We start from the raw sequence: 26,163 nt of genomic DNA, 5'->3' as shown, positions 1-26,163 counted from the left end.
ATATATATATATATATATATATATATATATATATATATATATTTCTTTATTTTTGGTTCCTCGTTGTTTGAATTTTAAAACGGATAATTTGGCGCGAAAATTTCACACCAAACCGCATTATATCAAATATATAAACAATAATTCTCAAAATTTGCTCATTTAACCTAAATAATTAAAGTTGTAGACGAAAATAATTTGCGCATTATATCTTGATGTTTAGAGTTCGGTTAATATCAAGATACGTCATTAAAAAATATCCATTATATCTGATATCTATACTAAATAAAAGTAAAAGTAAGTTCTTAAGGCTGTCCACCTAGGATTTTAAACCACCAATAGGGATTAGCCATTTCATTATTTTACATTTTTATAATTCACAAAACTTACTATATTATTAACATCCAACATGGATTAGCCAATTCATTATTTAACATTTTAATAAGATTAAGCTACAAAATAAATAAATGGTATAAAACTAATAAAAAACGAAAATCTATAGAAACAAATTTAATCTATGGAAATAAAATAAATATAATAAAATATTTGTAAATTTAAGTTTTTTGTAATTTAACATTTTTAAAAGATTTTTTAAAAAAGGAAAAAAATGAAACTATGGAAAGAAAATAAATCTTTTAAAATATTTGTAAATTTAAGTTTTCCTTTACAAAATAAATAAATGGTATAAAACTAATCAAAAACGAAAATCTATGGAAATAAAATAAAAATATTAAAAAAGTGTAAAATTAAGTTTTAGTTTTCAAAATAAATGTTATATCGTCAATCGTTCAAATTAAAAAAGGAACTTTTAGCTCAAACAAAAAGGGAAGAATTCTACTTAGAAGCAAAAAAAAAAAAGGGAAAGCTTACAAATTCTACGTTAGATTTCATGTATAAATAGCCATCTAAAACAGAGAATGGAACAAGCTCAATATCATTGAAAACCATAGCTCCACCTAAACATATAGTTCCTCGAGATCAATGAGAGAGCTCATTGAATTACAATGGCACCTGCATCTTCTCCTCCTTCAGCTCAATTACTTCCCTCCTTGGTTTTTGATGAGTTATCAAAAGGTTTACTAACAAAGAAATTGTTGTTAGGATCATCCACGTCTGGAAGCACGCAATCCTAAAAAAGATGGCTTACTTATGGGGCTCGAATTACTGCTCATAGACAAGAAGGTACTTGAATTTCTCTTGAATTTCCGGAAAAGATTGATGAAACACTACCAGTTATTCCACAAGGTTCTCGAGCTGATACAGTATTAGCATCAATTAAACAATCATACTTGTGGGACTCTTGCAAAGTTTTCTCCCTAAAAAAGATCATGAGACTTCAAGAATCACAAGCAAACTTCGATGCATGGCTGCTAAGTGTTGGAGATGGAACTGCACCTACAAGTGAGGAAAAAGATGTCGACAAAGATGATGGTCAGATGGTGGTCGTTGATCCTAAATTCATAATGCAATCAATTGTAGATCATTTGCAAGATATTTTTAAAGCCACAAATACAGAGAACAAGTTATCAAAAAGTACATATGCAAGCATTACAGAGAGAGCAATCCTAACTCCACGAAATGAGACAGTTGATGAGATTAATGCATACATGTTAGAGAATCTACCAGGAACACCGAAGGAGTATCTCCGCTCAGACAGTATGGGCAAGGGTGACAAAGTAACTACTAAGTACGAGTCTCTGTATATGGTTGAGTATCTAAACTCACTAGAGTTCCAAGGACTACCAAAACATCAGTTGGTTTTGAAAGTAGGAGCTCCAATAATGTTGATTCACAACATTAACCAAAAAGAAGGTCTATGCAATGGCACAAGATTAATTGTAACACGTGTTGGGAAAAAGACTGATTGAGGGCGAAATAGTCATAGGCACACACGCTGGTCAAAAAGTGATTTTGCCACGGATAATCTTATCGCCACCTGACTCAAAGCATCCTTTCACACTTCGAAGACGTCAATTCCCAATTAGAGTATGCTATGCAATGACAATTAACAAAAGCCAAGGAAAAAGCTTAAAATCAGTGCTTCTCTATCTGCCTCAACCAGTTTTCAGTCATGGTCAGCTCTACGTGGCGCTCTCACGTGTAACATCTCCTACAGGTTTAAGCATTCTAAAACCCCATAATGATGCAGAGAAGACAGTAAAAAATATTGTGCATAGATGGATGAACAACTAACTTAACCAAAAGACATAACCAATACTATCAATTTCTCCGACAGACAGTAATCAAATTAATCCCCAATTCATTTAATCAAAAGGGAAGAAGAAGAAGAATATTGAAAAAAGAAGCTTACAGTGTTGTCGAACGAAATCCAATTACCAATTGATATGATCATTTATCTAATCCTAGGCCTTCTTGGTAGTGTTGGCAGCCAACTTCACCCATTTCCCTAGCGTGTCCTTAATCGAACCAATCGTATTTGCCACCAAACCAATATCAATCATAGGATTAGGATGCGGATATCAGATAGAAAATAAAAGAAGAAGACAGGGGCATGAGAAACGTAAGGATTCAACTCAGTCTTGTGAATCGCCGTAAGTGAGTCGTGAAGAGACGATGTTTTTGATTCTCTGTATTTGACTTATGCAACACCACTCATCTGGTTTGTTAAGTTTATTTTGTATACTTTAATATATTCTTAACATCACCGAAGCAAAAGAAAAAAAAGGAGCACAATACATACATGTACTTTATATTGGTAGTTTAGTAGTTTTTCCTTTTTTTGGGTATAAAGTATAGTAGTTATTTCTAATGTTTTGTCAAAATATTTCTAATATTTCAAATTTAATTAATAGGCTAATAAAAAATTAAATTTGGTATTTTGAATTTAGGAATTAGAATTTAGAATTTAGAATTTAGAATTTTATTTCTAGGGTTTAGTATTTAGAATTTAGGAATTAGTTTTTAGTATTAGTTTTATTTACAACATTAACCCCTAAAATTTTATAAAATTTTAATGTTATGTAAATTTAGTTTTTTTAAAAAATACTATGTGATATGGTTATATAGTAGATGGGTTATAAAGAGAATATGTTGTAATTAATAAAATATTATTAAATTTATGCTAACACGGGTTAAATCCTCATTTTATTATTTATCAACAATATTAATATTAAAATATCTGACATAGAAAAATTAAGTTGATTTAACTAAGATTATGTAAAACAATTAAATCATTAGGAAAAACATAACTTAATCATAGCTACTAAATTACTTACTATTTATTTAGATCCCTTATTTTCTGTTATAATAATTAACAATCAAAATAGAATCTCAAACACTAATCAAAACAAACTAAATATAACAAACAAATGGTAATGAAGTATATTGCGGGATTAAAAATTAATATAAACATTTCCCAGAGCCTTCTCTGAAAATATTAAGGCCACAAGTTCATGTTTTTGGTGGGGCCAATTATACATTAATATTTAAAAAAAAACACTTGAAAAACACAAAGAATAATAGAAAACATTTGAAACATTGACCTTTGGTACTAATATCTTACCTTTTTATCAGTAGAACTAATGAAGTTTTTAGGAAAAAGGGTCGAATATTCACTATCTTATTTGGAGGTCATAAGCATGTGCTTCACCTGCTTGTGTTAAGGGCCGACTCTGCATTTAGCTGCACAAATGATCGGGAAATTTAGTTATTCCTCTATGGAAATCTAGTGTTATATATAATACTGATGTAGTAGATGTTAAAGAATGAGAACGGTCCAATGTATATATCTGTATATTTAATTTTTGGATTGTAAACCCATAGTAGTAAAACCATTGGGCTATTTCGGCCCAAATGTTAATTTTTGTTTATTATAGAGATATTGAGAATGATCCGTATTTATGTATTGGGAAAATTCCCAAAAAAAACCCCAACTTATTTTTATTTGGACGTTTAATACCCAATACTTTTTGGTTGGAACAAAAATACATGATATATTAAACTGATGTCAAATAAAACCTTCTTTTTTAAAGATTGGTCGAATCAAACATACGACTTAACAGATGTTAACATGTGTGACAGAATAACTAAACCGTGTTACACATTGTTCCAGATATATAGACGATCCATTTACAAAACTATATTGGCGTAATAAACGTAGTCTAGTGGTATCTGAAGGTTGGTTTTTCTGAAACCAATAGAATCTGGGTTCGACACCCACCTCCTCCAAATCCTATATTGATTATTTTTTTTTGTTTTTTAAAACTCCACTGACAACAACCGATATAGAGTTACAGAATAGTGCTTCCATCGACGAACGGCGATGTGGATTCATTGGAGATTGATTTTAGATTCTTAGATCTGGAGATTGATTTTGGTGTTTTTGTTGTTGTGATTTTCAGATGATCAAGGATGCGATTGTTACGTTCTAGTCAATATGCCTTTGTTAACAGTGGTGGTGGTGAGGGCGAATTAATGCCGCCGTAGATTCTACCTTTCAAGATCTGCCCATCTTTGTAACAGAGAACTTACTGGCAATAAAGAGGATTCGAACCCGAATATTGCTAGTTGCAAAACGACCACAATACCACTAGACTACATTAATATATTGATGAAAATTAAGTAAATGGATTATATATATATATATATATATATATTCAAAAAACTATTCTTCAGAAAATTTAATCCCGGTTTAGCTATTTCGTCACACATGTTAACGTTTGTTAAGTGGTATGTTTAATTCGACCAATCTTTAAAAGACAAGATTTTATTTGACATTAATTTAATATATCATGTATTTTTATTCCAACCAAAAAGTATTGGGTATTAAACGTTCAAATAAAAATAAGTTGGGATTTTTTTTGGGAATTTTCCCTTTATGTATTCGTATGTGCGATGTTATTTTTCATCGTTGTCTAATAAAGTTAACAAATAAAAACGACGGTTTGCGTACCATGTGTCCTGCAGTGACTCTGTTGGCGACCTCATATACCTTTGGAACCGTTGGATGATGCTTCGTGGGAGAAACTCCCGGATGCTCACAACGTACTCGAATCTTCTCCGCTCTCATGCCAAACTTGTTAAGTTTGTTTTGCGGTATGTGGCATCCCAGTGGGATATTCCTACATAATTTATTTATTTTTTCTATAACAAACTTATTTTTAGGAGAATTAACGAGAAAAAAAATGAGTTAAAAACAAACCTGAATTAAATGATATCGTAGGAGTGGCTGATGGAAGGCCGGTTGATCCAGCCGATTGATGCAATCAATCACATCCCCATCCGAACTCTTTTCAGACCAGAAAAAAAAAAAGGAAAGTTAAAGATTTAAAATTATAGAGAGATAAATAAAACCGAGAGTTGATATTTACTTACATGAATCGTATAAACTGAGGTTGAAACTCCAGGTTGAGTGAAGAGGAGACACACAACAAAGAAGAACGGTACGAAGGTAATTTTGTTATTTAACATGGATATCATCCAATAAAAATGGATGTTAAATTTTAAAATAACTGTATTAATTATTTAGTACTAATTTTATTGAATATAAAATTTACTTACCATTATGATATATATATTCGTAAGTAAAACACACACAAAAAACTTGAAGAAGATAATTAGTTTATTAAAATGAATTTCTGATTACTTGATGAGAATATTATTGTAGTTTTACTTATGTTTTTGCTTAAATTTTATTTATAATTTACTTAAATGTTACTTATGTTTTGCTTAATTTTTTATTATGTTTTACTTTGTAAATTAAATTCTAAGGCATGTAACTATAAGTGAACTGTGAAAATATAAAAAATCTAAACAAATCCATATATAATCAACTTGAGTACGTATGGATTGTCTTCTACACCTTGAACAGAGATATCAGAGCTTGCAGTACACTTTCTTGTTGATACAGAGATATAAGATCATATTATTTGGGTTTGCAAACTGATAAGTACATAACACTTTAAATATCTTTTTTTTTGTCAACAAACACTTTAAATGTATTTATAAATTAGAAATCCTACTACATTAATTGGAAAGTACAAATATAAAACTAACCTTAAAATTTGTAAAAAATTACATTCAGTTGCCATTAAAAAAAATAATTAAGATTAATTAATTAATTAATTAAATATAATTAATTAAAAATAAAAAACGCTGACAGGTTAAAAATAAAAAGTCTAGAAAAGTAAAAAATATCTATTCAAATCAAAACTAATTTATACTTTTTTTTGTCAACAAGAAAATAAATCATCTCAAATGAGCCAATTTGTGGAGAAATTGTTTACAAACAAAATATGATGCTAAGAGAGACGCGCTCAGCGTGTCAAAGAATCCGCACAGACATTAGCATTTCTAGAAACCTGAACCAAAGAAAAAGAAGAAAACTCCTCCCTGTCAATCTTGATATCGTCTAGGTATGTTGCATAGGCGGGCCAATCCTGAGGCGAAGACACCATCTTCACCAAATCGGAGAAGTCCATAATAAAAAACCACTTCCTGGAAATCATGTCCAATCATGCATCGCATCGCCCAGATAAAAGCTTCCACTTCTGCATGTAACGGAGACAAACTATGCCGGTAATTGGTTGCACCGTGAATTGGTGGAGATCTTTGTGAGGAAGTACAACCCCATCTTGCACCTGCAAAAACATCAGTCCCTTTCCAAGATCCATCCACAAAGCACCGATGTCTAGAAAAAACCGACGGGAGGGGAGCACATTGAAGCCCTGGGCCCGAGTAACCGTAACACTAGTGGATGAGGGAAAGTCGTCTGACTCCTCCTCCATTGTGTCTGATGCCAAGTCTGGGCTTCACCTATCGCCACCTGGACAACCTCATCAGGTCGTTCCACCTGGTTTTCAAAAACCCGAGCATTCCTTGCCTTCCAGATATACCACATTATCCAAGCAAAAGCTGCAATCTGTGAACCCGGTTTTGTAGCTCCAAAAAAATGATCCATATTAGCATACACAGACTCCGTAGGGAAGAGCTGTGGCCCTACCGGAACATGAGCTAAAGCCCAATTCTGCCGGACCAATGGACACAAGAAAATGGCATGATTTATTTTCTCCACATCTGCCCCACACCTTGTACAGGCTACATCACAAGCTATCCCTCGTCGCCTCAAATTAGCCGATACCGAAATACAGCCCGTCAAAACTTGCCACATAAAATGCTGTAATTTTGGGGGACACAGCACCTGCCAAACCTTAGCCAGAAGAGAAGTAAAATATGGCCCAATCCCAAAAGCCTGGAACGTATTCGGAATTTCAAAATGCGCCACCTCATCCCATGATTTAACCGTATATTTTCCATGTTTAGTAAAATGCCAACTGAAGTAATCTGCTTTCGAACAATTACTTAAAGGCAAGGCTTCGATCAGAGTTGCATCCACAGGGTCAAAATGCTCAAAGAGCGAATCTCGTTGCCAAGTGTTCGTTTGACGATTGATAAAATGAGTCAATCGAAGATCTGGATCCTGAAAGGACCGTTACTTAAAGCTGGTCTCGGGAATTGAGTTAGAATCCAGGGATCCTGCCATATTGAAATGGAGTCCCCAGAACCGACCCTTTTAATAAGCCCTTTATTTACCAGAGATCTAGCTAAAACAATGATCCTCCACCCATAAGAAGGAGAATATGACCGTATTGGTTCCATAGGGTTTGAGTTTCGGTAATACCTACTCTTAAAAACCCTAGCAAACAATGAGTCCGAATATTCCATCAACCTCCATAACTGCTTAGCCAACAAAGCCGTGTTAAAATCATCAACACTCCTAAATCATCTTATACCCTACATTACACAAACTTATCGGGCGCAACTCTGCCAGCTGCGTCAGTTTTGCCACCTTGGGGATGAGACAGATATGCGTCCGATTTAAACCCCTATCAAAGACTCCCTCGTCGAAAAATTGATTAACCATTGACACTAGATCCCCCTTAACAATCGTCCATGTCTTTTGGAAAAACAAAGCTGTCATTCCATTTGGACCAGGGGTTTTGTCCGGGTGCATCATGAAAACTGTCTTCTTAACCTCATCCTTCGTGGCAGGGGCCATTAACCGTGAGTTATCCGTGTCTGTGACGACAGTTTTGACCTCCTTTAACACATCCTCGAAGTTACCCGAAGAAATCGTAGCAAACAATTCCTCAAAATACGACACTGCCGTAGCACAAATTTCTTGATCCTTAGTGGACCAAACACCCTGTTTATCAAACAGATCCACAATCCGGTTCCAATCCTGGCGTTGCTTAGTTTGTGCCTGAAAATACTTAGTATTTTTATCCCCCAACCTCATCCAGCGATTCCTACTCTTCTGGTACCAATGTATCTTTTCTTCCCAACATGCTTCGCGCAAGCGGGTATTGAGATCAGAAATGACCTCTGGACCCGTGCCATCATCCGCCTGGGCCACCTCCAGTTGACGCTTAAGATCCTCAATTAAAACTCTCCCGTAAGGCACCTGCTGTTTCCGCCACCAAGATATCGCTCGTCTACAATTAACAATTTTTTCCACAAACCCATTTGAACCCGGATCCTGTCCTCCCAGCCAACCAGAGGAGATCACATCCATTAACCCCTCATTTCCCACCCAACACGGCCTCTTTGCACCTAAACTAGCCACTAAAGGCGCATGATCCGAGGCGATCATCGATAAATATTCCGTAACCGTATCCGGAAATAGGTCATGCCAATCTGCATTACCTAAAGTCCTGTCCAGACGACATCGAATAGGTTTCTTATCCCGTCAGTCTCGCCAAGACAAACAATTCCCCAAATAGGGAAATTCCACAAATCCGCAATCATGTATCATGCCATTGAAAGAGAGAAAAGAAGAGGCATGTCGTAGCTTTCCTCCGCGTTTCTCATGATTTCCTGTTAGCTCGTTTAAATCCCTAATAAGAAACCAAGGAGTTGAGCGAGTGGTACTAATACGTAACAAGCGCTCCCAAACCAAATCCCTTTTTTGTGGGACCAGATCACCATAGACAAAAGTTAAGTGGATAATACAACCCTTATATACTGCTTCTACATCGATTAACCGGTTAGACTCTTACAAAATTGAAACATCAAAATCATCTTTATTATAAAACAAAGCCAAACCACCACTAGAACCAACAGGTTCCATAATTTTTTAATTGTTATAGCCAAAATGGCCTACAATTTTTTCCATAAAAGAGAGAGATTGTTTTGTTTCCATAAGAAATAAAAAATCTGGCCTATTTTTATTCCAGAGATCCCTTAGATTCTCTATAGTAGACTTATTACCAAAACCCTGACAATTCCAACTCAACACATTCATGTAATAAATTTAGGTTTTGGTGGCTTAGCACCACCTAATCCTCCCTTGGCCCCTTCCTGGGCCTTTGGGCCGAGCCCACTCTCACCACCACCACCCGGTCCCTGAGAGGGACGTTTCCGCGGAGAGAGCAACATCTGAGCATTCCTTTTCTTCGTGCTAACTCCCCTAAGCATCGGTCCTTTTCCTTGCCGTGTCCTCTGCCCAGTGAACAACTTGGAAGGTTCCTCCATCAACGCCTCCCCCTGGACATCATCCTCACCTCCTAACTCCTCCTCTAAATCATCGAAAGTATCTGGATCCTCCTCCACATCTCCCATATGCCATCCTACCCCACACCCTCTCCTCTTTCCATCTGGCGCAAACAAGTGACGATGTCACGGCTCCGAGAGCCCTCATAAACCATCATCTCCTCAGTCGAGCTCACCTGTTCTACACCAAGATCACCTGAAGCCGATGAAGAAACCCCAAAATTTGTAGGACCCATTGCTAACTTTGCAATCCCCGAGACCTGCTCATCCACCGGAAGTTGAGCACCAGAAATCTGATCCGGCTTTTTCGATGTGTTCATTATATCAACCTCCATCACCGTAGTCTCCTGAACCTCACCAGTATCCCCCATTGAACTATCCACAATTTTTCCCTCCTCCACGACCCCACCCCCAGAAACTACAGCGGAAGAGGGCACTACAGGGACCACCGGTACACTCCCATCTTGAAATAAAACCTTCTTGACCACTTTCGGCTCCGTACCCTGAACCGAAGTCGTACCCTGCACCACCTGGTATGTAACATCCTCCGGAACCAAAGCTAGCGTATTGGTTGACCGTTGACGTACTTGACTCCTCTCATTTCCTTGTCTCCCCCGATGCTCCTGTGAATTTCCCGAAGAAGAAGACCCCTTGTGACGAGAATTGTTGCCCGGGAAAACCTCTGCTCTAGACTTTGCGCCTCCATACATGGAGCCCTTATGTCCCCCCTTGTTAAAACCAGATCCCGTCGTGGTTCCACCATGACTGCACCCTTATAACTCATGATCTGACCCTGGTCCCGATCAACCTTAGATCCCACTCGATCGCCATTGTCTGACAAATGCTTAGTCATGGGACAAACAGCCTCATCGTGACACAAACTGAAACAGACCTTACACCAACCATACAATCGCTCATAATGGAGCTTAACAATTGTCACTTCCCCATTATGGAACTTAATATCAGTTTCAAAGCAGAGAGGCTTGAGACCAACGATAGTTACCCGCACCCTCCCTCTATCAATATCCACCTCCTCAACAATCCCCAATGCCGATCCAATGTCACGAAATGTTGGCATAGCCCAAAACTGAATAGGAACATCTGAGACACGAACCCAAAACTTGAGTGTTGAAGGGTAAGCCGGATCCACCACTGGTTTCCACCGGACCAACGACACAATCCAAGAGTCAAAATGGAAAGGTTCCATCTTCAACACTTCGACGATGTCAGCCTCCTCCTCAAAGTCAAACTGAAACTTCCCCGACCCCAAATCTGCTCCCGCTACAGGTCCCTCTACCTGTCAGATATGTGGCAGCACAAGTAACAAAGACTTCATATCTTGCATTTGCGGATTGAAGCACCGCCCGATCACCGTTTTTGAATAGCCAGCGATAAGATCCGGTTATCAACATAAGAGATTTTGATCCTCCTTCGTGGTCGTGAGGCCTCCTCTGTCAGTCCCATCGAACCATTTCCCAACAAGCCGCTCTGAGACATTGCAATACCAATAAGCTTCGAACCAAGAATGAAAGAAAAGCTAAAACGAGGTGAGGATGAAATAGGATGTATTCTTCCGGTTTATGTCGGTCCCCCTTTATACTCCAAGCGACACCAGCAAGAGAATTGACCCAAAAAGGCAATATCGAACAGATGAGATCCGATCCAGTCCAAATTGAAATCATATCCCAACAAATCATGCCCTTCCCAAATATTTCCAGATACGCCATAGTCCCCATGAATATCATATCTCACACCAACTACTAAAGAAGAACAAAGTAAGGAAACAAAAAAATCCAGAGAAACCCATCCACGTCCCGTACAATCAGAGAACAATCGTAATCCAAACACACCCCACTCACTGAGATCTCCCTCATTCCAAAATTGAAACAGCACATATACACCAAATCGGAATCCCCTGGGATCCCAAAACCAAACCAAACTCTCAACACCCAACAAAAACCCGAGAACCAGATACTCCGCAAAGAAGAACCATTGCTCATCGCAGAGTGAATCCCAATACAAACCCTTGTCCGGCCAAAAAAAGGATCTCATCGCAGGGTCAAAACCCTAGAGTCGGCGTCGCCATTCGTCTCTTTTTTTTTCTATTTGAGAGAATACTAATAATTATCTGTATTTTTTTTAAATCTTAGCTGTTAATTTTTATTTTTTTATGTTTTTTCAACTAATTTATACTTAAAAAAAATAAAAAATAAAAATTAGCAGCTAGGATTTTAAAAATATACAGATAATTATTAGTTAAAAATAATTATTTTCTTTCTCTATAAAATTATGGACGACAATTACTAAATATTTTATTTAAAACTATATACCAATCAGAATTTCAAAAAATAAGATTTTATATCCAAATAGACAATAAAATTATTTTTAGTAACTAGATTTCAAAGATTTTATTAAGATTTGAAATTATGATTCTATTCTCCTATCATCTTCATTTATTTTATTTACAAATTGTTTAGAATTTTCATATAATAGTTATGATTGATAAATATGTAGAAGTTTTTATGCATATGTTGTGATTTGAATTTTTAGAAACGAAGATATATTACTTTTTTTTAATGTAAAAGATATATTACTCAATCTACGGAAAAATGTTTGTTTTAATTTTCACATTGGCGGGTTGGTAAAACTTAATTTATATAGTTGATAAATTTATAAATTTTATTTGCTCACAAAATATTTATATTATTACTTCATATTTCATAAAATATTTATACAAATACAACAAATAAACAATATAAAACTGTAATATACAATTAAAAATAAATATTATCTTAAACAAAATAATTTAGTAAAGAAATATAAAAATATTTTTTATTATTATATTATAATTTTTTAAAAAAATGTTAAACCTATGCTTTAAGCACGGGATATCTTCTAGTTATATATATTACATGATTAGATGAACCAAGCAAATGCATCTATAACATAATTATAGATGCATTAAATTTGTCCCACAACGAAAAAAAACTTATAGATGCATTAATATAATACTTATCATCTAATGTAATATAATTACTTTGAAAAGATATGGTGAATAAAAAAAATGAAAAGACAACCAATGCTAAAAAGTAATTGACCTTAGAGAGGAAATTAAAGTGCTCGACATCTTCAAAAATGATATTCTTAAGCACCTTGAATGTCTCATCTATTGTAATATTACCTTCTTTAAGAACATTAGACAACAACTAAGAAGCTTGTTAAATGATATTTGGTTATGTGTAGTGATAATATCATAACAAGGATTAAACGATTAGGCCAAGGAAAACTTGCTCAAGGAAGCAAACAGGAAACTAAAGTGCACATTTATGGCATCCCTTAGTTTTAGGGATATCAATCTCCACGTTTCTATTTCCCAACTTTGTTAATTATGTTCCTTATTTCTAGGATTAGTTATTGTTATTTTTGCTTTACTTTTGTGTATTTAAAGACCTCATACTGATGAATATGAATTCCTATATGAGTATTTAAAGTACAACTTTTCTTTCGGATGAAAATGCCCCCGACGTCATCTACGAGAAAACAATTTTATTAAGGTTAAATGGAACATTTACGGTTAATGGATTGGGTTCTATTTCAAAAATTACCCGAAATTCTTAAATCGGATCTGGATAGAAAAAGATCCGCGTCATTTAAAACGGGTTAATGGGTTATGTGCTTTTTCCAGTTTTTTTCAATGAACGTAATTTTGGAATCTCATATGTGATATCTGGGATGGAAAGATTCAAGTTCTCTCCCTCACGACCCCTTGCTGGAGAAAGACCGACGACCGTGAAAGCGTTTGATGGTGGTGAATGGTGATTCACGGGTTATGACATGTTTGAGCAAAAAAATGAGATTTGTAGATAAAATTGTTTTTGTTTTTAATTAATAAACCAATTGTTAATTGATGGATCTAACATAGTTATGTATAGTATTAGATAAAACAAGAAAAAATAATGAAAATCGTGGAAAAAAATTAAGTGATGGGGTGATTTTGCCAAAAGCAGATATGAAGGAAGAAGATGAGGATAGTTTTGTAAATTTTCTTAACTATTAAAAAAAATATCGAGGGTTCGAATCTAGGACAATGCGGTACAGAAGACCTTGACTCATACCACTAGACTACGCCAAATTATACAAGCAAAGTTAAACACAAATATTAATATTTCATTGTTACAATTGATGAAAATCTAAATAAAACTATCATTAATTCCCCCAAATAAATGTCTTCTCCTAAAATTTTGGAAAGTTATAAACGTAAGTAATTATTATAGATTAATAGTATAAATTTCACATTTATTAAAAGGAGATTAATAAAATTTAATCAAATAATCATTAAATGCAAGATCAAACTTAACAAAAAAATATTCCATAAAGATCGGATATTAATTGATTTCTCAAATATAGATAGAGATACTAATAAGAAATATACCCAAGGAACATACACTTAGTTTATCTAATCTAATAAATTTCAGAAATTTCAAAACCAAAAATAAAAGTCTTACCGTAATCATACGGATCTTAAATATTTTATATTTAATGTGTAAATTAAATAAATCAATAGTAAACCAAATTTATGGGAATGTTGTTAATTTGTTATATATTATTTATGGGAATGCTGTTAATTTGTTATATTTAAAGCATTTTAATTTGGGTATTATCTATGTAAATGATAAAGATACTAATCAAATGTGATATTAACAAAAAATGTGTAATCTTTAGAGGATATTTTTCAAAACCCTAATAAAACTTATATAGCCAACTCTAAACTATAAATACTACTTCTAGGTTGTGGCATTATCAATCTCATTTTCCCTCAAAACTTTATTTGCAAAATTGTATAAAAAATTATAGTTCTCATTCTCGCTTTCTAATATGTTACTAATATAGAGATTATGTTTTTTATTTATTTATTTTTAATCTAATATGATCCTTTCATATATATATTTATAGGCTTTGGAAAATATCATATTTCAAAGGTAAATAATCTACTTAATCCATAACGTCATTATATTTGCATTTTTTTTTTGTATTTTATTGGACATTGTTTATACTCAAAATTTTGTTTTTATATTATTGCAGATGTAAATTGGTTGCAAATGGATAATTAATTATCTATGAAGGGGAAGTTCAAAAAACTGTATTTGAATCGATCAGTTGGTCACAATTTTTAAATAGAGTAGTTTTCATTATATTTATTAAAGTATTCGTTTATGTTGTGTTATACAATTTTTAAATCAGATTTTTTTTATTATAGTAGTTTTACCACTTTTATACTATTACATATTTAAAATTATACAAATAAATTATCTTTGTTTTTAAATTAATGAACTATGTACCATGTTATACAAAAAAAAATTATGTGCTAATAACCTTTATGCATACTGAAAAGATATGATTTGTTAATTATTACATTTTATTCTTTGAATGAAATTTTTATACAAAAATATTTAAAAATTAAAAAATATAGTTTATGTTACACACAATAATTACGTAGTGTACAAAGAATTACAAATAATATTTCTAAGATTATATATGCTTTCATTTTGGCAACTAAATTGATCATTACCTTATACAGATAACTGATTACAAAATTCTAAAANAGTGTACAAACAATTACAAATAATATTTCTGAGATTATATATGCTTTCATTTTGGCAACTAAATTGATCATTACCTTATACAGATAACTGATTACAAAATTCTAAAAATTAATTACTTACACCATATTTTCATGTATTTATTTTAAACATTAATGCTGTTTACTTATTATATTATTCAAATTCATGATAATTTGATATATTATCTCTTTTATAATATTTTATTATACTAATATTCATAACATTACCATTTACTCAGCTTTTTTTTCATCTACTATTTTATCCCAATTTATTACAAAAATATATTATTCACTATAAATAAATAAAAATGTAATATATTATAATCCCTTATGAATTGTATGTATTTGCAAATATTCCCAGGCGCTGTAGCGCGGGTCCGGTCCTAGTTAGAATTGATTTGCCAAAAAAACGTGTATTTGTTATGTGTGTAGAAACGTGGAGATTGATATCCCTAAAACTAAGGGATGCTATAAGGGTACGGTTTGGTTTAGTGTTTGCTTCCTTGACTAATTTTCCTTGGTTTAATCGTTTAATCCTTGTTACGATATTATCATGTATTTTCTCTGCAGTTGATCCCTGATAATCTATAATAATAATAAATAAATAAAAAAAGAGAGAAAAGGCGACTAAAAGAGCGATTTTTAGGCAGTTACTTTTTTCCCTCTGTCACGATCTCGGGGCGACGGTTTGTCACGTATTTTCCGGTGTTTTGGCCAGTACCTACTCCACAACTCCGGCGGTTATCTCCACATTGATCCCTCTAATTCAGTATGATGCAATTGTAGCGGTTATAAGATGCTCTCTATATAAATGTAGTCATGTTTGTGTTGTTCCTTCAATTGTAACCATGAAATAAAATCTACTCTGCTTTATCCCTTTCGATACTACCAAATACGTTCACAAATGATGCTCCAGTCCAAGACATCAATTTTGGGGCGGAAGAGGAACCAATTGCAATTCCGGCAGAGGTTGTTGCTAGAGCCGTTGGAAAAACCAGTGATGCCACGACGACAAATCTACGCTCAATCATTGCATCTATGCCACGGGTTTGGGGTCAAATTAGACTGGTCCATGGGAGAATCATGGCTGACAACCAATTTCAGTTCATCTTTCCTTCTGAAGAATCCATTGAGAATGTGATTAGGCGAGGTCCTTGGGCGTTCAATGACCACATGTTGATACTCCAATGGTGGACTCCTCTCCAAAATCAACCTTTACTACCATTCATTCCTTTCTGGATCCAAATCCGTGGAATCCCATTCCAGGTCCTCAACCGGGAAGTTATTGGTATTGTGGGACGTGCCTTAGGAAAGCTCTTGGAAATTGATTCTGATGTGGAGGCAGCAGCAAGAGTGGAGTTTGTAAGAGTTCGTGTCAATTGGAACATTGAGCATCCACTTCGGTTCCAATGCAATTTCCAGTTTCAAGTGGGTGTCAATCCTCTTATCCGTTTTCGTTATGAAAGACTGTGAGGGTTCAGTGAAGTTTGTGGTATGCTCACACATGATTCTGGAGCATGTCTAATTCAGAATGGGGGTGGAGAAGGTTTGGCTGATTCTGATGATGACAATGATGTTGAACCACATGCCATGGGACCTGTAAATCAAGGTGTGCGAATTAGAGAGATAAATAAAGATGCTGAAGCGGAAGATGCATAGTAAATAGGTTTGGCTAATGATCAACCTATAGTGGAGGAAGAAGATGAATTTGAAGATATTGACCCTTACCATGATGCTATGGTTGGAATTGATGGTTGGGAGGAAGACAACACGACTAATCACAGTTTCCAAAGAGAAATGGAAACTCAGAGGATCACGCCAAGACCAGAGGTTCTGGAAGCAAGAATGTATGCACAACGTATGGTGTTGTTTGGATCGAGCTATGGCCAATAGTGAATGGTTAGCTCTATTTCCCTCGGCTCAAGTAGAATTTTTACCGTTTGAAGCTTCAGATCATCGACCCTTAGTTGCAAGTATATGTCCTCTGGTGAGTCATCGATCACATATTTTTCAGTATGATAGTCGTATGTTTCAGCGAGAGGGGTTTAAGGAAAAGATTGTGGATGCCTGGAACAAAGACGAGAGATCAAACAATCTCTCTGATAAGATACAAAACAGCAGACGTCATATGGCAAGGAGGAACACTATTGGAGGATTAAAAGTAGAAACAGCTGGATGAAGTTAGGAGATTGACACACAAAATTCTTCTATGCTACAGCAAAGCAAAGAGTGGCAAGAAACCGGTTAACTGCAATTGAGGATAATAATGGTCTGATTCATAGTGGTGATGATAACATTGGTGTAGTTGCAGAAGACTACTTTAAGGACCTTTTCCGATCAACGAGAGATGTAAATGTCGACTATAAGGATGTGTTCTCAGGTTTTGAGCCTAAGGTTACCAATGAGATGAATAGAGATCTACAAAGAAGAGTAACAGAAGAAGAAATCCAAAAAGCAGTTTTGAGATTGGTCCACATAAAGCACCTGGTCCGGATGGTATTACAGCTGCATTTTATCAACAGTATTGGACAGACTTTAAAGATGACATCATTGCAGAGGTCAACTATTTTTTTGAGGAAGGCTCTTTGCGAGGTACGATGAACCATACTAACCTTTGTTTAATACCAAAGATAGATATCCCTAAATCTATGAGTGCTTTAAGGCCCATTGCATTATGCAATGTAAGCTATAAAATTATTTCAAAGATCCTGGTCAATAGATTGAAGGTGCATTTAGATTCGATTATCTTCGAGACTCAAGCAGCTTTTATTCCTGGGAGAAACATTATGGATAATGTGATTATAGCTCATGAGATGTTTCACTCTTTGAAAAAAGGAAAACGATGGGCTGGGGTTTGGGACTAATCAAAAGCATATGATCGCATGGAGTGGCAGTTTATACGAGACACAATGCAACACATGGGGTTTGGGACCAACTGGATCAACTGGGCAATGCCATGTGTGGAATCAATACAACTTTCAGTGTGGATTAATGGTGTTCCTCAAGGATTAATTACTCCAGAACGTGGAATCAGACAAGGAGATCCGTTGTCCCCATATATTTTTATCCTTTGTGCAGAAGTTCTGAGTCATCTGCCACAGAAAGCTGAAAAAGAGAACAAGATAAAGGGAATGAAGATACGCACTACAGGACCTACGATTAACCACATGTTATTTGCTGATGATGCATTGTTCTTCTGTCATGCTCACCCAAAATCCTGCTCAACAATCATGAAAATGTTGTCAGATTATGTAAGAGTCTGTGGACAAGCAGTCAACCTCAATAAGTCGGTGATTACTTTTGGCTTGAGAGTTCATCAACATGTTAAGACCAGACTTCGGAGAATTCTAAATATTCACAATGATGGTGGCTGCGGTAAGTACTTAGGACTACCAGAGCAGATAGGGGGAAAGAAAAAAGATGTGTTCAACTATGAGGTGGAGCAAGTTAAAAAGAGAACCAATGGGTGGTCAAATCGATATTTATCACCATCTAGAAAAGAAATTTTGCTAAAAACAGTAGCCATGGCGATGCCGGTTTATACTATGAATGTATTCAAATTGCCAAAAGGTGTCTATGAGGAAATAAACAGTGTCTTGGCTAAATTTTGGTGGAGTAAAAAGGGAGGACAAAGATCGATTCATTGGTTCTCATGGGACATAGTAAGTATACTGAAGCAGGAAGGAGGGCTTGGATTTAGAGATTTGGAAAATTTCAATTTAGCTCTACTAGGGAAACAAGTATGGAGACTTCTTCAAGCTCCAACTAGCTTACTATCCAGATTCTTAAAAGCAAGGTACTTTCCTGATGATAATATATTTAACGCTGGAAATGGCAACAAGTCGTCTTTTATTTGGAAGTCCCTATTAGAAGGTCGTGATCTTTTAAAGAAGGGCATGAGATTCTTGATTGGTAACGGTCAGATTACAAGTATTTTATCCGATCCTTGGTAACCAACGAATCCGCCAAGAGCACCACGATGTAAAGAAGGTATAGAAACAGAATTGCAGTATGTCAGTGAGTTAATGCTTGATGACCAACCTTTTCGATGGAATATGGAGTTGATTGAAGAATTATTTGTAGAGGAAGATAAAGTGATGATACAACAGTTGAAACTGAGTCCTACAAACTGCTCTGATTTGTTGGGTTGGCATTATACTGATTCGGGGTTCTACACACTAAAGTCAGGTTATTGGTTAGCTTACAACATTTCAAATGAACGACAGAGAGTGCAGAACATTCCTGGCTCCCAGAACATGAAGACCGCTATCTGGAAGATAAACACAGCACCAAAAATCTAGCATTTTCTTTGGCGAATAATCTCAAAATCACTGTCAATTGGATCCACGCTTTTGCACCGGCGAATAACAAGCTCATCCTTATGTCAAAGACGCCAACAAAGCGATGAAACAACAGAACACCGATTCTTCGAATGCCAACATGTACAAGAATGATGGAGACGAAATGGTTATCTAGACCAGGTTTTATGCTCTCCTATCACTCCGCTTGAAACGAAATTTCAAGCAATTTTTGACTGCTATAATGACCAGTCTCTTACATTACTCGAGCGACACATACCTCTATGGATATTATGGAGAATATGGAAAAGTAGAAATCTCCTTATATTTCAGCATAAAACCTTCACATGGCAACAAAGCCTGAGGTTGGCTGCAGATGAGGCTAGAGAATGGATTGATATTTGGGCAAAATCGCTACTTAATCTACAGAAATAAGAAACTAGTAGAAGAAACTACACAACATGATCACAATGGAAACTCCCTGCAGAGAATCATGTCAAGTGCAACTACGACTGCAAATTCACTCAAAATGGAAATAATGGACAATCAGCTTGGATTACCCGAGATGAGAGAGGATTCTATCTCACAGCAAGACAGAGTAAACAAACAAATGTGTCAACAATATTAGAAGCAGAACTTCAGAGTCTAATATCAGCAATGCAACAAATGTGGACTACCGGTTACCAAAATGTGATTTTCGAAGGGGATAACAAAATGGTGGAAAGATTGGTCAATAATGAGACCAAAAACTTCAGAGTATACAACTGGATAAGAGAATTCCATTACTAGAAGGAAAAGTTTCAGCTTGCAACATTCCAATGGACAAGGAGAAACAACAATAAAATAGCAGATTGCTTAGCAAAAATGCTTATTTCAAATTCTGCACAATATGTTATTCACCAATTTGTACCTTCATGTATTGTCACTCTCCTCCATGAGGATCACACTGCTTCAATATAATTGAAAGAAAGCTGTTAAAAAAAATCTATAATAAAAATTTCAAAAACAACCAATGCTAAAAATACATGGTTAGTAAACAATTTGAAAAGACAATTAAGGCTAAAAAGTAATTTATCTTCGAAAGGAAATTAAAGTAATAAAAAGACAACCATGGATCTGAAGACATGGTTAACAGACAATTTGAAAAGACAACCAATGCTAAAAAATGAATGAACTTATGGAGGAAATTGAAGTGCTCCCATATCTTCAAAAATGATATTCTTCAGCACTTTGAATTCCTCATCCATTGTACTATTACATTTTTTAAGGGCATTGTACAACAATTAAGAAACTTATTAAACAATATGTCGTTATGTGAACTCTCTTTGCATTTTATCCATGATAATCTATAATAAATATATTATACAAAATTAAATACAAAAAATAGACGTTGATGTATAATGGGAATTGAGTAACTAAAAAACATTAACATACCTTAAAAAAGAAATTTCCTTGGGAATAAAATATTTAATTCTCTTCTAAATTTCCAAAGTAAAATCTTTGAATTTTTCATTAAAGCCATCAAATCTCAGCTCCAAGTTGTTATTATCTCTAAATGCTAAAGAAATATTGATATCACCATATACTAACGACCTCGTTTGCAAACCAATTAACATAACACAATCATTAGATTGTAGGTTCCCTAGGGTGAAAAAATTACATTACTAACCAAATTCGTAAAAATATAGTAAAGATGATGCTACTTAACTCATCGTTCATAACTGACTTTCACTATGACACAATTGTTATATAGATTTTACTCAGTTTTGTTTAGTTTGCGATTTTTTTTTTACTTCTCAATCATAGTCCACAGAAACCCATATCCTAATATCTTTACTAATTCATAACTAAAACCTAATTCACTGGTTCCACAAGCTGTATCTTCAATTATAAGCCATATAAAAAAAACAGAGATACAATGAGCGCTTTTGAAGTTCACCAAATCTCACACATCTCTAAGAGGGAGATATTAAACTTGGTATTTTAGAAGATTTTAGAGTATTCTTAAAATCACTTGTTATTAAATTGATTATTTAAAAAAAAAATTAAAATCCTATGTTATTCAACTTAGATTTATGTAAAATCATTTAAAATAAATTACAATCCCTTGTTATTCAATCAATGACTTATGAAACTTACTTGAAATTTGTTGTTATTCAAAACATCACAACTAACTACTACTTTGAATGATTCTAGGAGATTTTGATTTTTTTTTTTGTTGAAAATAATCTCTTTTGAGGTAGAATTTTACAGGATTTCATAATAAAAAAACTGTATTTCGTGGGAAATCAAAATTGAAACAGAAACGGTCTCACCTCGTCATGTCTTCTAGCTCTTCCCCACTCCTCCGCTCCAATCTCACCACCGGCGATTGATTGCTTCCTCTCTCGTTTCAAATTCAAGTTTTTAAATTGATTATGATTTGTTTTGCATTTGGCAGTCTCAATGGGAGATATATACAAATGACTGAAGATCATAAAGTGATTAGCTTGTCCGAGAGAAAATGATTCCAAGATGCATGACTATCATTGAGAAATGGAGAGAATCGGATCTTTCGTACTAGCTCTATGAATTAGAAACGCTCTGGTGATTCCATTTTCATTGTAACAAAATCACCAAGTCTGATTTGATAATTTTGTTTCAGGTATAAACCTTGCAAGGATGCTTGGAGACAAATTTTCAAAGCAGTCGTTTAAGTGCAGAGCCATATATAAGCATGCATGTGCATATCAATCAATCTAGTAAAGATGTATTTGCTCAACTGACTAGGTAAATACATAAACGTAATAAGTTTGTCCATTGTTCTTATTCTCTTTTGCGTATTCTAATAACTGAAAGAAAGAAAAAAAAACAATTCTGTAGTGATGGATTTAATTTGTAGTAATGGGTTATGAGATGTGGTAAGTCCGAAGCTTTAGCACAACTTGTACTTCAGGTAAAACAACTTTGTTTGAATCATCAATAAATTAGTTAGTAGTATGTCTTAAAACCTGGATCTAATTTAGTGTTTATGTATAAAACAAATAGAACAGACGAGAGAGAAAGAGAGAAGGACAGAGAATGTTGCAGAGAAGAGCAATGCGTACAAAGGACACCTCCATCATTTACTTATGTTTAGATACTTCCCTTTAATGTTAGGAAAAATCTTTTAATATATTTGGGAAGGTGGTGCAAAGTGGTGGTTTCCGACGCTCGAAGCACGTAGTGCAAGGTAAGCGATGAATTTATTGATTGCGAGGGTCAGATTCATAACAAATTGACGAGAAGTCAAGAGCATCCATCATCGTCATTTAAGTTCTAAAAGCAATTTTTTTTTTGTTATAAAGTATCCTAAAATCTCCTAAATCTAATAAAAAAATCTCACCAAAACGCAAAATATTTTTTTAAAAAAATATATAAAAACTCTAACAAATAACCAAAAGTCTTGTAAACGCTCAATCAAATCTTGCAAAATCCTAAAATATTCAAATCATTTAAAAGATATCAATACCCCCTCTAACAAATAATCATTTTGCTTTACCAAAAATTACTCAAAACCGCTATTCCGAATAAAAATGCTTCTTTTTTTTTTTTGGCAAACAGATAAAATGCTTAATTTCAAATTTTTTGTGGCGTAAAACCCCATTTAGACATAAACCCTTTAAAAAATTTTAAAAAGTATTGAATGTGAATATTATATAAGCTTGATTGTCGTTTTTAAACACGCAAACGACAAGTAGTTCCTTTGAAAATCCGAAAAAGGTCAGATATTATCCAGAATACAAAAAAATTCGAGAAAGGAGACGGCGAAGAAGAAGAAAGATCAAAACCATGACGAGCCACCACGCGATCGAAGTGACGAAGACGGTTCTAGAAGTAGCGGACGTGGCGTGGACCGCCGTAGAAACCTATCATCACCACCACCACCACAACCATGACGAGAATCACGAGTCAACAGATTCGATCACCGATCCACGAGATCGTGAATTAGAAGCTCTCCGACAAGAGAATCGTCGTCTCAGAGCCTTGCTTGAAGCGAATCTTAAGCTTTTCGAGACTCTCGCTGAATCTGCTGCGTTATCATCTCACGATTGCCCTAGCGACGTAAGCAAAATTCAGTTTCAAATTCGAATCTTTTTTAGGGATTTGTTAACAAATTAGGTTGCAATTTTCTAAATTCAGCTCTATGCTCGGCTTGTATCAATGGTTACTTCGAGAGATTTCTTGGCTAGATTAGAGAATCTAAGACAAGCTTTATCTAATGGAACTCAGAATCAGTTTCCATTCAAGGAACCAACAGGTTTGTGTTTTTAATCGAATCTTCGATAAAGTTTCGATTTGAGAGTATACTTTACAAACGAATTGTGTTGTATGTTTTTTAGAAGATGATGTAAAGACCGTTGAAGTGCTAATAGAGATGGATCATCAAGAGCCAAGTTGGTGGGTTTTGGTTACTGATGATATGGTTCCTAGTAATGTTGAGGAACGAAGCGCCATCGATAATGAACATTACGTTGTTGTGAATGAAGAGCATGTGGTTGATGCTGTTGCTCACTTTTTGGCTAAATGCATTATGTCAAATCCCAAAGCTAAGGTATTGTATTATTGTTCTTAGTTTCCTTTGAGTATGTATACAGTTTTGGAATGTTTAACTACATCAAAATCTTATATTTTTTTACTTGGCTGCTACTTTCCATTTGCAGAATCTCAAACCTGAAGAGCTTCAAAAGCGTAAGTTTTACATAGCTTTATATCTCTTTCTGTGTTATATATAGTGTTTTGATTTAGTTGTTAGTAATCACAAAAGTGGGAAGAATTAGTGGTATATTCGGGGTTACTATTGCTATTGCTTACCGTTCTTCAGAAGCGTAAGTTTACACAGCTTAATATCTCTTCCAGTTTTAACTTTTAAATAGAGGGTTTGATTTAGTAACCCTGAGTGTGCTGCTTCAGTTGTTAGAAATCACAAATGTTAGAAGAATTAGCGGTATTTTAAAGGTTTCTATTTGTCACCAATCTTACCAGTAATTTTCTAGTTTGTTGATGTGGCTTCTCGACTGGCTTAATTTTGCAGTTCTGGTACAAGAAGTAACAACTTTGAGCAAGGTAGGGAAGGTGGTGGATATATGGCATGCAGGGAAAATGTTCTACACACTTTCTACTTGGGGACTTGCTTTTGGAGGGTATGTTTGATTTCTGCTAATGATATTGAGATGCTGAAACACTTAACATTTTTATTTGAGTTAACTAAGTAGCATCTTTGGCGTTTGCTTTTCAGGTTATACCAAGCTCGTGGTGCGCTCAAGATAGCTGCTAAGGGTGTTCATGCGACCAGCAAGGTTGTTCTTAGGGCTCTCTGAAAGTTATTAGAGGTCTCTATCTAATGTGATGAAAGCGGAGATGATACTATCCGACTATCTTTGGGTTTGTCTTTCTGTTGGACTCTTTTCTAATCAAGTATTGCTCGTGTAAATAGTGTAAATAGGGTTTGATCAATGTTGTATTTTATCTCGACTTCAAAATTTTAAAAATTTGTTCTTTGATTCTCATTTATAAACGCAGACAATTTGCGAATATTGAACAAAGTTTGCAGTTCCTATATTTAGTAAAGACCGAAAACAGACCTGAAAATTCGTCAAGTGTTTGGAGATTAGAATCAAACTACCTGATAGCAGCACGTTGAACCAAGTATTGTACATAAACCATCTATTATGTTTTGGAGTGAAACCGAATCATAGAATGGTTTATGGTTTGGTTCAATTTAGACAGGACGTGTAGCTTTAGAGTACAACCATATGTTATGTAGTAGTACTAGTATACAAACAAAGCCTTAGCGAATGCTAAATGCTTTTCTCGAGGTTGATGATATTGCAAATAGCCATGGAGAGTGATCTTAAACAGAACTATTCTCATATTTGGTAACTATTAAGAGTGTGTATGATTGTAACATTTTTATTCAGTTCAGTCTTCTTATTGGTTGAGTTTGTGATTCACTAATAATAGTAACGAAATCTTCCATATGCCATTTGAAGTCGAAGACGAATCTTATATGTAGTAGTAATTTAGTAATCACAAGAATCTATAAGTACAACTTGGTTTTCAATTCTTATTTAGAAATGCAAGCACCTACATAACATCAATCATAACTTGGCCCTCCAGTTGTACTTATGGTCTTGTTATTTTTGATTCCTCACTTGCATGACTGCATGCTAATCTTCAAGAGAGAAGACGAAGCCTGCATATTATTAAGGTTAATTTGGATGCCACCTTCCAGTCTCTTCATCTTAGCTTCAAATTCCTTGAGCTCCTCAAGAGTAAACTCCTCAATGGGCTTATTAAACCTTTCTTCTTCAGCAGATTCAAGCCACTTGTGAAGATCTTCCCCTTGTTTCTTCTCAGCTTCGGCTTCTTCGTTGATGGAGTCGAGGCGTTTACATATCTTCTTATCTTGCCTAGCGATGCTGCCTCTACTACTACAGCCCGATGTTTCAAAGCTATCTGATTCTTCGAATTCATTCTTGAACCGTTCTGCAATCAAATCAAAATTCGGTTTCCCGAAGGTATAAGGTTTGTTTCCTGGAGAAAAGACAACAATACCAACCTCGGCGTTGCACAGAGTCGCAAGCTCACTAGCTTTCTTGAACAAACCCAGCCTACGTTTCGAGAAGGTTACTTGCTTTGTGTTTGTGTCTTGCACTTGCTCCATCTTAATCTTGCTCCTACCCATTTTTTTTTTTTAGTGAAATGCTTTGATGTGGT

General features: G+C 34.8%; 2 protein-coding genes and 1 long non-coding RNA gene across 4 annotated transcripts; 1 reads left to right on the top strand and 2 right to left on the bottom strand.

Annotated features, from left to right (window-relative positions):
- LOC104777581 lies at window positions 791-2,632 on the bottom strand. The gene is made up of 2 exons (XR_766308.2): window positions 2,309-2,632; window positions 791-1,392 (listed from the first exon to the last, which is right to left on the bottom strand). It is a non-coding gene; the product is annotated as an uncharacterized LOC104777581 (long non-coding RNA).
- On the top strand, window positions 23,144-25,005 carry LOC104777580. Of its 2 annotated transcripts, none has more exons than XM_010501855.2 (6): window positions 23,144-23,508; window positions 23,587-23,704; window positions 23,790-23,998; window positions 24,108-24,135; window positions 24,479-24,587; window positions 24,683-25,005. In XM_010501855.2, the coding sequence occupies exons 1-6, from the start codon at window positions 23,236-23,238 to the stop codon at window positions 24,762-24,764; spliced, it is 819 nt and encodes a 272-aa protein (XP_010500157.1). In that variant the 5' UTR covers window positions 23,144-23,235; the 3' UTR covers window positions 24,765-25,005. The 2 variants fall into 2 exon arrangements, with proteins under 2 accessions (XP_010500157.1, XP_010500156.1); XM_010501854.2 differs by having other exon boundaries at window positions 23,146-23,508; window positions 23,787-23,998.
- On the bottom strand, window positions 25,483-26,163 carry LOC104777579 (agamous-like MADS-box protein AGL29). Its single transcript, XM_010501852.2, has one exon. The coding sequence runs from the start codon at window positions 26,129-26,131 to the stop codon at window positions 25,595-25,597; it is 537 nt and encodes a 178-aa protein (XP_010500154.1). The 5' UTR covers window positions 26,132-26,163; the 3' UTR covers window positions 25,483-25,594.

Source organism: Camelina sativa, chromosome 3 (genome assembly GCF_000633955.1).
Source record: "Camelina sativa cultivar DH55 chromosome 3, Cs, whole genome shotgun sequence".
Lineage (NCBI taxonomy): Eukaryota > Viridiplantae > Streptophyta > Magnoliopsida > Brassicales > Brassicaceae > Camelina > Camelina sativa.
This window is presented reverse-complemented; position numbering and strand designations above follow the sequence as displayed.